Source organism: Hemiscyllium ocellatum, chromosome 20 (assembly GCF_020745735.1).
Source record: "Hemiscyllium ocellatum isolate sHemOce1 chromosome 20, sHemOce1.pat.X.cur, whole genome shotgun sequence".
In the NCBI taxonomy this organism is placed as follows: domain Eukaryota; kingdom Metazoa; phylum Chordata; class Chondrichthyes; order Orectolobiformes; family Hemiscylliidae; genus Hemiscyllium; species Hemiscyllium ocellatum.
This window is the reverse complement of record NC_083420.1, coordinates 8,804,921-8,818,482: the sequence shown is the minus strand read 5'-3', so window position 1 is coordinate 8,818,482 and position 13,562 is coordinate 8,804,921. Positions and strand designations below refer to the sequence as shown.

The 13,562-nt window shown below is 38.1% G+C and overlaps 1 protein-coding gene across 2 annotated transcripts in view; it reads right to left on the bottom strand.

Moving 5' to 3' along the window:
* Positions 1-3,094: 3,094 nt before the first annotated feature.
* cramp1 (cramped chromatin regulator homolog 1) overlaps positions 3,095-13,562 on the bottom strand; it is a 55,863-nt gene continuing 45,395 nt past the window's right edge. For both annotated transcript variants that reach the window (XM_060840477.1, XM_060840478.1), the window contains exons 18-20: positions 13,314-13,478; positions 8,515-8,660; positions 3,095-5,654 (exon numbers count right to left, since the gene is read on the bottom strand). In XM_060840477.1, coding sequence (XP_060696460.1) covers positions 5,502-5,654; positions 8,515-8,660; positions 13,314-13,478 — 464 coding nt within the window. In that variant the 3' untranslated portion in view covers positions 3,095-5,501. The remainder of the gene's footprint in view (positions 5,655-8,514; positions 8,661-13,313; positions 13,479-13,562) is intronic.

Below are 13,562 nucleotides of genomic sequence, written 5' to 3'. Positions count from 1 at the left end.
CTTCAGACCACACCATTTGTATTAACCTGGATTAAACTGGGAGCCCAGGAGGGATGCTCCTGAATTCAGTCTCTAATATATCTATTTCCCAATTGGAAAAACAGAAGGGACAATATCACTTTAGCTGTATTTAAAATGTGTTTATCAGCAAGAATAAAAAAACAGCTCTACAGGTTAAACAAAGAACCCAACACAGAAGTTTAACAGCTTCTTTGCATATTAAATAACCACAAAAAACTCTTAAAATCATACAGAATAAATAGTCAAAAATAATTTACACATTTGGTACAAAGATTAGGGAAGGGCAGTTTATGAATTGCTTTGTTTAAAAGTTTTCACATCTCAAAAGGGGACGAAAACCTTTACAACTGATATGGCTTTTTTTTTAATTGAAACAATGCTATGAACAATCTTTTTCTGCTTCTGTACAACATTTACATCATAAAAGCCATTCAGAACCTGCTCCAAAGCCAAAGAAAAACCTTCTATTGTAGTGCATCAATCACAACTTCAGAGTTTCCCCACCAGCAGCTTTGTTAAAACCATTACAGAAGTCGAATCAGTGTTTTTGCCGTACTTCTACAGTGGATGCTATTGGCATAGTTTAATCATCTTTAAGTGCAGAGGATTGCTGTAAGTTAGGGTGGATTTAGAGCCCAATAATGCAAGGACAGTGAATAATCATGACTTGAACATGAGAGACTGCTAATATTAATTCAATTATCTCATGTTGCCATAATCGGCAATTCAGTTCCCTCGAATCAGGTCTCAGCACCCAATGCTTAAAAATAAATATCCCAACAAAAATTTACAAATATGCTGAGGAAAAAAAATTACCATTTTTAATTCATCTTTTCTTTTAGAAAAAGCTCTGATGGGGAATTCTCTAAACACATAACACTCACCCAACACTTTCAAACTGATCTGAAACAAAAAACATGTCAAGATTCAAAGCTTCAGTCACAAAGCAGACTCTTTCAGAGGCACAGGTTTCAGATTGGTCAATCATATTGGTCAATCATATTGGTCAGCAGGGTGACAGCTGCACCTAGCATCCAAATGGCCTACGCCTGTCCCTCAGAATACAAAGTGATACTGCAAGGTGTATACTGCAAATAATTCAACTGCAAGTGAGTGCATTTTTGAATTGTTGAGCAACAGCATGGATTATTCACTCAACACAGCCTAGAACAATATGGAAATTTACCAGTATTTTCAGAACAGAAAGGGTGCCACAATATTGTGATCAGTTACCAATGTGATTTTGCTTAAATGCCTAAAATAACATTAGCAACATAGTCAAACATCCAGTTTCACTCAATGTGTCAGTTAAGGGACAATGGAATCATTGGAGGAAGAATTAGAAAAACCGTTCATTTGTTACATCTGTATTAATAATACCAGTTTAAATTATTGTTTGAAAAATATATCTTTCAGTGTAAGTTTAAAAATAGAACTGATGAAAGACAGTTAACAAACTGAAAATGTTGCCTGTGCAAAAAAAAAATTTGCTGTAAGTTAATTCCATTAGAAACATACTTATCAAGATTTCACATGATCGCATCAACATGAATTGATCAAAACGGAAGGAACTAAATCAAAAACACTGACAACTAATTGGCTCAAAAATAAAAATGTTGTCTGGCATTTTGAAGTCCCCAGTCTCAGTGGACAAAAGTTCAACGAAGTTCTAATGCTCTTAACAACCTAATTAGAAATGAGATAACCTCTCAGTGAAGGCTGCTAGTGTGCCCACTACAACATTGTGAGGTGTATTTTGCACAATTACTACAGATGTTAAGTTAAGTTTTATTCATGATAATTGAATTTTGGTCTACATGTCATGTTTGGTTTCAATTTAGAACAACCTTCAAAGAGCAGCCATTTACAGGATTGTGTAAAGGCACCACATGGTTATGCAATACTTGGGTCTAACAGCAACAAAGACATTTCACACTTATTCCAACTGGCCAGGATGATTTGGAAGGAGGCAAGTCAAGATGGAGTCTGTAGTCTACTTCCTATACGGTTAACAACTGACATTCGCAATAAGCACATTACCATAGATGGCTTCCAAAACGTGAAGGTATCAAATTGAACAACTTTCAGGGGACTCCTACCACGCATTGTACAAGAATTCCTCAGAGCACTGATTCAACAGAGGAAACAAAAATTTTTTTCCCCTGCAGCCACCAGCTATTAAAGCACAATTTAAAAACATGTACCTTTCGTTTCTTAATCTTAGACTGGAGCCACAATTTAATCAAAGCAAATTCATGAAAAATGGAGATATAAAATCTGTAGCTCTATGCACAGTAACAGAAAGAATATGCAAGGTTACAGTTGGAAAAATGCTGATGTAGCAATAAATATAAAAACGACACGTACTGAAGCTTTGAATTCTGACTGACATTTCATTTTGCATTCAAACCTCCCTAATGTGAGGTTCAAGCTAGGAGGAACAATTAGAGTCTGAGTTTGGACTTGTTTGTATAATTAATTCAATTTTGTTCTACCCCTAAAACATTTTAAGCAAGTTCTTCATTTTTAACTGATACAGAGAATAGGCTTAAGAATTGTACAAACCAAGGAGACAGTATAACACACCCAAGTTCCCTACTACTGGACTCTGTTCAGGGGACAGAAAACTTTAATCACAGCCACAATCAGCTAGGACATTAATTGAATCAAACACAAATTATAAAAAAGGAGAGATCGAATATTATTAACAAAGGGGGGAAAGAACTTTCACATATTGACTGGTTGTTTGTGAAACTGTTTCTGTAATTATGTCAGAAAGATAAAGAAAAACTGGAGAAAACTATCAAAAGGTCACTTCTTCCCAGAGGAAAGAATGCACCAAGTACATACAATTGTCTTCTTACTCCAGCTGAAGAAAACGGAAAATACAAACGTAGATACCTCATTTATTACTCAACCAATGTACAAATTATAACTTCTCCAATACAGAATGTCATTCTAAAATCAACATCAAAGCAGTGAAAATTTGATAAGACCAAATTGATGGGATAAAACGCTGCAAGATGTCAACATCTTGTTTATTTGCGTATTTATTTTGTTCTGAACTAAATTAGAAAATACAAAACTGCGAATGCAAGATGCAGATTAACTACAGGTTCTCAGAAGAGGTTTTTAAAAGAAAAATTCATGAGCACCACAAATTGTGAGCTGTCAGTAAGCGACAAATGCATCTGCATATTTGGATATATCTTTGCCTAAATTTTTTGAAGTCACTATTTCTGACATGCAGCGCTTTTTGAATAAACCTGCAATGCAATTACTGCACTGTAACACACCCTGGTGGTCCCAATACAATGGTTTCCTGTTGTACCATTCAGTTTTATAAATACTTTGCTTGTTCCTGGGGAGCGTATGGATGCAATAACTTGGTCCTCAGCCAACAAGCAACAATTGGATGTTGTTGGACAGTACAATGTCGCAGGATAATCCTTCAATTTACTCCGGGGCAGTGCTGTATACTGATTGAGTTGTTTAACCATAGTCTGGATTAGGAAACAAAGGGCAAGTCACCTTGTACGACACATAAAAGTAACAATGTGATCATCTAGGCCACAGATTGCTAGGGGTTAGTGGTAGTGCACAATCTGTAGAATTTTAGGTACATTTTTTGAATAAACATAAAATTCTTCTGAAAGCTTCATCTCTGTATTGTGAGGCATGACCAGCAGATCAGAATTACACCACTAATTGCTCACTTGCACTAAGGACACTGACAGCAATTCTGTGTGCATGCTTGGATACACGGCTGCACCTTCTTAAAAGTTTTAATGGAGCCAACAGGAGATTTCATAGTAATATTTAAAAGTAAACAGTGTATCTGCAAAGTGTAACTGTGGCTCAGTGGATCCCAAGGGCACAGCAATCCCAAGCATCAATCTGAAAGGAAAAAATATGCAACTGCTCTTTATGATGAAAAATCTTTAAACTTTACATGTAATTAGAGGTATATACATTATTAGAAAGAGAAAAGTGATGCACGTGGGCTGAGAATTCCCCTTCAATCATAGGAAGGCCCATGGTACAGGCTAGCAACCCTCAGAAGCAGTCAGCAATAGGATTTAGTTACAGGGACAGCTAACGATGATGGTGGGTGAAGCATGAGAAACAACTTAATATTTAAACATTACAGCACAGAAACAAGTTGGGAAGGGGCATGGAGAAACTGGATTTTGGATGGAGAAACCAAATTAAACTGCCTCAGCATCAAACTTCAAATTTTGTTGTTGATAGACAGTTAAGAGAGAGGAACCTAGATAGGTTAAATTATTTGCTTCCCATATTGTAAAATGTAAATTATTTAAGTATTTAGAGAGAATATCAAAAGGGTAGCTGAACTGTAGTAGAGTGCATAATGGATGGCCCATTTGAGGTGACACGGCAGCTCAAATCAAAGAGAAGTGAAGGGGCTTCCAGGTGGGAAAGAGGTGATCCACTAATACCATAACGATAAAACCGTAAAACAGAATAATGAAAAGGGCCAGTGTAAACAAGAAATCTGGTGTGTAAGAACAAAGTTGGGAGTGAAAGGCTCATGCCAGGATAAAAAAAATCCCAATTAACATACAAGCCCATTACATATAAATTAGCACCTACCAAACCACATGTGTGGATTAAGCAAAGGATTTGATTCTTAAAGTGACCATCAGGGACTTGATTGTGACTGTCAAGTTCTCCAGGACATTCTGTACACTTTCTGAACATGCTTACTAATACCACCATGCAGCTCAAATGGAATTCTCAAAAGTACTCCATCTGTACATTAGACAAACAGTTAATGGCATAAATGTAATGAGTACAAGCTGCCCTTATCTTTTTAATGATGTCCCTTTACCAAAACAATCTCATAATGACAGAATAATCATTATAAGCAGGTGAACCATGTATCTTAACATTCATTCAGGTAAAATACAGTCACTTTTCCTTTTTTTTTGACATTCCCCACTGCGATTACTACTGTTTTGCTTTTAATACAAAGCAGAGATGGGTGTGTTATATATAAGCAGAAGGTTTGTATAACTCTCTCAGAACATTCTCAATCAATCCAGGAATAATCTGGTACAAACCATAAGAACATCATCAGATCTACAATGAAATCTTTAGTTCTCAGAAATGGTTATGCTTGCGTGCCTAATCCAAGCACGTGCTCTAACTGCATTTTAGTTTCATACGATGGAAGAGAATTTCACTCTAGTGTTCAGTCCCATTGCAGGATCATTTTGGGCTCTTCTGTTTAATAGCTTCACGCAAAGTCACTGACTGCCAGCTTAATGTCATCATAAACCTAATACTGTTTCACGGGAAGTACTGTCAAACTTATTGCACATTTTTCAAAACTCAGTGTCATTTACAAATGGATCCTCCAGTAGTCAATGCCCATTATGGGCAGCTTAATTGGCAAGGTGCTGAGAAATAGGGGCATGGGGTGGCTTCAAATGCACCCCTTTGTTCGGTTCATGACCTTACTGTGAGAGATCACCAATTGGAGGGCCGCTGTCAAAAAGCATTTCTTTCCTTGAAGTCTCAGCCCCTGAGAGCTCTTGGGCGAGGTCATTAAAGCGGGCAATGTAATCCACGCTGCTTTCATTCATCATACACACCAGCTGAGAGTCGACCTTGATAATAAAAATAAAAGAATGAATGCATGATTCAACTTACATCATAGATGTTCAAAATGAAGTATTTTTCTTTTCTTCTCTTTCTTTTTACCAAATGTTTCTCAGCTAATGCCTGAGATTTGTTTTTATCTTTGAATTATTGCTACAATAGCAAAGAGGAACTCATCCCTTGCTCAGTTTTTAGGTTTATCTCTTCTATTCTTTAATGAAAACACGGGCAAGAGGATTAAGGTGAAGTGAAATAAAAGTGTTTCCCTCAGATGAAAACTGGAGCTGATAAGGCAGCTATGTAGTAAATATACCTGAAGCTGATTTCACAGTTCAGCAAGTCAATAACACAGGTACACTTCCAGAATTTGTTTTGCCAAAGGAACTAAAACAACCTAAACCCTCCTTTGAATTAGTCTTGAATGAAATCTTTATGACATATCTCAACTGTTGCAACACTGCTTCTTTTTGGATATAGCATATAAAATGGACTTGGAAGTTGGAATGAAGTACAATTTCAATACTTGACAACTATACCAAAAGTTGGAGGTGTGACATAGTTAAGCTCAGCAGAAAGAATAGGGAGAGCCAATATAGACTTAAATGGCACAGTTCTACAAGTGTGCAGAGACAGACTGACCTTGGAAATTATGTAGAATCATGGGCTTCATAAGTAGACATATTCAGCACAACAGCTTTATTTTCTTTATTTATCCACAGGATGAGGGCATTGCGAACCTGACAGCATTCATTGCCCTTCCCTAATTGCCCAGCAGACAGTTAAGAGACAACCACATTCTTGTGGGTCTGGAGTCACATGTAGGCCAGACCAGGTAAGGATGACAGTTTCCTTCCCTAAAGGATATTCGTCAACCAGATGGGTTTTTATGACAATTGTTTCATGAGCCACTAGACTCTTTCATTTGAAAAATTCCACTATCTGCCGTGGCAGGGCTTGATCCAGGGTCCCTGGAACATTAGCTGGGTTTCTGGGTTAACAGTCCAGCATTAATATTACGAGACCATGAACCTTATAAAGCTCTAGAGTATTGTGTCCAGTTTTGCTCACCACCAATTAGGAAAGACTGGACTGTTCTTTGAGAGAATGTAGAGGAAATTTACCAGAATGGTTCCAGGAATGAGAGATTTTAGCTACAGAGAATGAGTTAGTGAATTTGGGGAAACAAGGGTTACTCCCCTTGGTATAGAGAAGATTGTACGGAAATTTTATAGAGGTGGTACATGATTACGACAGGTTAAGATAATATAGTTAAAGGTAAGTTGTTTTCATTAGCTCATGGCATGAGTGCAAGGGGACACAGATGTGGTTTTGGGAGAGAAATAATTGTTTTATGCAGCAACTGGCAACAAGCTGGGATCACTGCTGAAGAGAGCAGTGCTTGTGAAATCAATGAATGATTTCTAAAGGAAACTGGATGGACACTCGGGCATTAAACCTGCAAAATTATAGGACTGGAGGCAGTGAATGGGACTGATTAGATTGCAGTATACAACACCAGTAAGGGAACACAGGATTTAAGAACAGGATTAGATCATGTGTTGGCTGTCATACAAAAGATCAGAGGTGTGGTCTCAAACCCACTTACTGTCAGCACCTTCCAAAGCCTTTGACTCCTCTGTCTATCAAAAATCTGACTAGACTTGATGAACTGAATAGTCTTCTTCTGTTGCATCATAACCCCATGACTCAAGGCTAATTTGAAATTAAAACGATATTGTACTCTTGCACCATATTGTCAGAAGTATATTTTTGTCAACAATAAAGTGCCATTGAAGAAAGAATTGGAATGGTAATCTTTCCTTTGCTAGGTAATAGATTGCAACTTTACATTTTAACAACATGTACTGCTGTTCCAACTCAACACAATGGGAGACACCCTTTTGCTGGTTCACCCATCAGGACAATTCCCTAACAGTCAACTGCCTGGTTTAAAATTTAAAGTCTGGCTCTTAACCAATCACGACTAAAAGTAGCACAATCTATTGGAACACCTCTACCAATCAATAGCCCATTTGCCAACCAATCCAGTACATTCCTGTCATGCAGTGCACATATTAATTTTTCCCTTGACTTTGTATTCTTGCAAAAAGTCCTGCTAAGTGGAAGAGGTAAATCTTCAACAAAATCGTTTAGAACTATTATTTCTACCCTCAAAATCAAAAATGTATCGGGGCATTGAACTGCTTCTGCACAAGAACAACATTACTCCTCTCCTGCAGGAGATTCAATATGATTTAAAATCAGCAAAGCTGCACACCACTTGATTATAAGAAATTCTGTTCACTGCTCTATGAAACATAGCAGCCAGGAAAACATTCAATGATCTCTCTACAACTTACAACAAATATCAAAGATCCATATTGATTAGGGACTCAACCACTAAAAAATATATAATTAGTCAAAATTGCCGATCACAAAGCACAATTACCTTCCTGTACAGTGCCGGTATTGAAATTTGAAGTTACTGAAATTATGTTTGAATATTTAGGATCAAATCAATGTCAATGAATTTAATTACTCTGATAGATTTTGCCAAGTGCAGAATCAATAGTAACAGTCTTTACCAATGCTGTCCTGGCAACCAGAATAGTTCAGTGTCCCAAAATCTATGGATAAATCAACATTTTAATCTCCCATTAGTTTTTCAAGATTATTTAATTTGGAAAGCTCTATTAGCCAAAATGTGTAACTTATAAGTTACACGTGTGGCTAAGAAACCCATGGCTTCTTAGAATTGAGCGTTAAAATGTGCATAATTACATACACGATTTGTTTTTAAAAAGTACTTTGCATTTTCATTATTACATATTGCTTGGGTTAATCTTCAAACAGAGTTCATATTCTTACCTCTGAGACATCTACTAGTGAGCGGGACACAAAAGAATCCCTGGAGTTTCCATCCAAGAGGCTTGTTCCAAGCAAAGAGTTGCTATTGCTATTGCAGTTACCTGTTGTTAGCATCTTCCGCCCCTTTTCAGGCGATATCAGACTTGCTGCAAACAACCAAAAACGTTTCAAATCAATCCACTGCATTTCTCATAAAAGGGTATAGAATGTCTAAGCAGTAGCACAGATCCTTTCAAAGATCAAAATTAAACCTCAGCAACTTGTCTCAGCTGGGAACACTGCTTTCTGATTCAGAAGGTTCAAAGTTCCATGTCAACATCAGAGCTGGAGCACTTAAACCATATCAACCTTTGGAGCAGTATTAAAAGGAGTAATGCACTGTAGAGTTTCCACATTTTGGATGGGATGGTGATAAAACAGAAGCATCTTTTTCAAGATCCATTTGGCATGAGCTTTTTTAATTGTGTAACCGTACATATGGGTATAAAATGTGCTCACTCTCAGAAACCACAGCTTAACTTCAAGTGTCACAATCACTCTAACTAGTTTCTTGACCATAGGCTCAAGGGAAAATGATAAGGCACTTAAACATGAAGGTGTAATTTGTTTAGCAGTCATTGAAAATTAATAAATAATTCATTAATGCACAAAACATTCCTCAGCTTAGTTTGTTGGTGTTTATCAGCCCACACTTCCACCGAGTTTCACCTGAAATTCGAGAATTTGTGAAGAGAATTAGATAAGCCAGATAACTTACATAGTTTGTGAAGCAAGTGTTAAAAAGGTCCTCAGTAACTTAGTGTGCATCTTTTTTGGGCAAACTATTATTTTCTAACATACAAGAGAATAAACAAAGCTCAATAGCCATAAAATAAATTGCTGCAGAATTCTTTGTATTAATACTATTTAATAAAACTGTTTAACGCATTCAGGAACAAACAAAATCCACTATCACATTATCTTACTATCTGCTTTAAACAAGGAGAAACCTGTAGAGGTACTCGATACACTTAATAGCTGACTGGATCAGTATGCTCAATCCGGCCACTTTAACTAGCTACTAGGACATCTAAAAAAATTATTCAGGTCACAGGAGGCTAACGCACACCAACAGTAATTACAGTACTGAAGCCAGTAATATCTAAAGGAGGAAGGAATCCAAGAATTCATAAAACAGTGATATTAAATCAAGATCTGCATTTTTGTTCAGATAGGCACGAAACATCTCATAACCCTAGCTGAAGAAAAGGAGCAAGTTTTTTCAGAAACCCTGCCAAAGTTCCAGTCCGAACATCGGAAACACATTATCTGCTTTTGCTTCATAGAATCCCAACAAAATATGGATTCAGTTCAGTACAGTTCTCTGTGGTCTTTGGATTTTTGACTTGAACAAAATGATTACCAAGTTTTAAAAATAGCAACAATGTAATACAACAAATTTGTTGGGTGAAATGCTCCAAGATGCCTTTGATATACACAAAATAAATAAAACCTTTGCCTCTTAAAATCCAATAAACTGGTCTTTATTAATTGTGGTACTTTACTTTCTTTAAATGACTTAAATGGAAGGAATCTTCTTCCTGGCACAGGCCCAGCGATGAGGTGGCATCCAATGGGCCGGCACCTGGTGGCACTATCTCCCAGTGTGGCAATCTTGTCCAGGACAGGGTGATCTCAGCCTGAAGTGGCATTCTTGTCCCGGTGTGGAGGTCTTGTCTTGTCATTTGGGTCCTCTTCAGCAGTTTCTGGATATTCCAGTGCCTATTGTGAAAGTACAGTCCAACTACGGAGGTCTCATTCTTGTTTTGGAAGTGGCTCCCTGGTATTCTGAAGGCCCAGTGTGGAGGTCTAGTCTGGTGAGGAGGTCTTGGCCGGCCCTGCATGGTGATTTTAGCTGAGGTTTTCAGCGTACCCCAAAACCAGGGGTCATTACTTGCACTGTGATGAACTTTTACTTTTCTGTTCTTCGTTCTTATGATTTCTGTCATTAATTGAGGCACTGTCCTATGGCGAACTAAAAAAACGTTTCACTGTGTTTTGTTTGTAAAAATACATGTGACAGCCTGGAGGTGATTCCAGAGTGGTCTCCCGGCCTCAACGGCCTGGAGGTGAAGCCCAGCATGGACTGGAGTCAAGGTCCAGCACAGACAAGGTTACTCACCAGTGTAGACTGGATTGGAAGGACTGTTGTTCCGAACAGCTTTCCTTTCTCTATTTTCTAATTTATTCCTACAGTTTGTCATGCTGGACTTCTTTACTTTTCTTTTCCCCGAGAACTTGTACTGAATTATCTGATACCTAAGATGGCACCATAAGTGGCAGTTTGTAGACTCTACACTGTACTCATTGAGTACATGTGACAATTGAGGTGATTCAATTCAATTCAAATTGCTACTCTATTTTTAGACTGAAGTAATGACGGTAACATACAAGTGTGGCTCACATTCAATCCCAATATTATTAACAAAATAATTTATTAGTGAACAAAGAACGTAATATAACAACTGATCTGGGATAAATTAAACAAAATAGATTAATCCAGGATCCCAAAACTCCTGGGTGGAATTAATTTGCTATATCTCCCCCATTTTCTAAATACATGTTAGTTCAGACACATTTCCCTTTTATTTACGCTCACCATTCTTCAGTTGTTGGTGTGGAATTCGTGCAAGAATGCTGCCCCAGCCACAGAACACTGTTAATGCCATTTATGACCAGCCACTAGTTAGATTATTGCTGCATTTTCCACTTTATTCTTTCACTACATACACACAAGCAAAACCACTAAAGTCATACAGCACAGAAACAACGCTTCGGTCCGACGAGTCCATGCCAAACACAGTCCCAAACTAAAGTAGTCCCACCTGGCCCATATCCCTCAAAACCTTTCCTATTCATGTATCTATCCAAATGACTTTTAAGTGTCATAATTGCACCCACATCCAGCATTTCCTCAGGAAGGTGTGCCACAAGGATCGGTGCTGGGTCCACTGTTTTTCGTCATTTATATAAATGATTTGGATGTGAACATAGAAGGTACAGTTAATAAGTTTTCAGATGACACCAAAATTGGAGATGTAGCAGACAGTGAAGAAGGTTACCTCAGATTACAACAGGATCTTGAATAGATGGACCAATGAGCTGAGGGGTGGCAGATGGAGCTTAATTTAGATAAATGAGAGGTGGAAAAGCAAATCAAAGCAGGACTTATACAATTGATGGTAAGGTCCTGGGGGGTGTTGCTGAACAAACCAACCAAGGTTCGTAGTTCCTTGAAAGTAGAGTCACAGGTAGATAGAATAGTGAAGGCGGCCATTGGTAAACTTTCCTTTGTTGGTCAGAGCATTGAGCATAGGAGTCAGGTGGTCATGTGGAGACTGTACAAGACATCGATTAGGCCACTTTTGGAATACTGCGTGCAGTTCTGGTCTCCTTCCTGTTGGAAGGACGTTGTGAAACTTGAAAGAGCTCAGAAAAGATTTATAAGGATGTTGCCGTGGTTGGTGGGTTTGAGCTACAAGGAGTGGCTGAATAGGCTGAGGCAGTTTTACTTGGAGTGCCGGAGGCTGAGGGGTGACTTTATAGAGGTTTATAAGATCATAAGGACATGGATAAAGACAATGTCTTTTCCCTGGGGTAGGGGAGTCCAGAGCTAGAGGGCATAGGTTTAGGGTAGGGGGGGAATATAAAAGCACCTAAGGGGCAATGTTTTCACGCAGAAAGAGAGTGGTGCACATATGGAATCAGCTGCCAGAGCTGGTACAATTACAGCATTTAAAAGACATCTGGATAGGTATATGAATAGAAAGGGATATGGACCAAGTGCTGGCAAATGGAACTAGATGAGGTGAGGACATCTGGTCTGCATGGATGAGTTGGACCAATGGGTCTGTTTCTGTGCTGTACATCTCTATGACTTTAAGTTAATTCCACTCGTGATTCATCCTGCGTAAACAATTTTTAAAAAATCTTTCTCTTCTCACTTTGAAAATATGCCCCATAGTCCTGAAACCCCCCCATCCCAGGGAAAAGACAACTACCATTGACTTTATTTATATCTGTCATTATTTAACAAACTTCTGTAAGGTCACCTCTCAACCTCCTACGCTCCAGTGAAAAAAAAGCCCCAACCTATCCAGCCTTTCTTTATAATTTAAACTTTCCGTACCTGTCAGAAAGGCTTAAACAACAAACAGCTAGACACAAAGCTTGATCTATCCTGTATTTTTGGAATCCAGAGAAACATCATGTTTAAACAGAGAGAAAAAAAATTACATCAAGATCATTGCAAAATTAGAGAGCTCAAAACAGATGCTAATATACTAAACCCACACAGCATTAGCTACATTGAGTATTTTACTACTTGTATGAATGAGAATTAACTGAAGAGAAACAGAGAAACAAGTCTTTGCCTTTTGATGAATCATGAGATTTGAAATGGGATCAAGATCTTGACAGTTTTTGTGATTGTTTGCGTTTCGAGACTACGTAGTGAAACATGCTTTAGAACACAGAACATTACAGGCAGTATAGGCCCTTCAGCCCTCGATGTTGCACCAACCTGTGGAACCAATCTGAAGCCTATCTATCTATCCTACACTATTCCATTTTCATCCATATGTTTATCCAATGACCATTTAAATGCCCTGAAAATTGGCAAATTTGCTACTGTTGCAGACAGTGCGTTCCACCCCCTCGCTACTTCCTGAATAAAGAAATTACCTCTGACATCTGCCCTATATCTATCACCCCTTAATGTAAAGCTATGTCTGGAGGACAACCAATTAGAAGACACTTACATAATAGACTACCCAATGAAGAGTCACCAGAATCATTTGGAAACCACTGTGGATCGTGCGTAGGTGAGGGAATCCAGTTTCGTTGAGGACTGGCTGAGGGAGAAGGGAGACTCTTTGAGTTGTCACCACCATTCAACTTTGTTGGAGAGAGAGAAGCACCATCACCTTTTTAAACAAAAGACAAGATTTAAATCAGAAATGGATGTAGTAAATGAATTACATTCTATCAACAACAAAATTTCAAAGTAG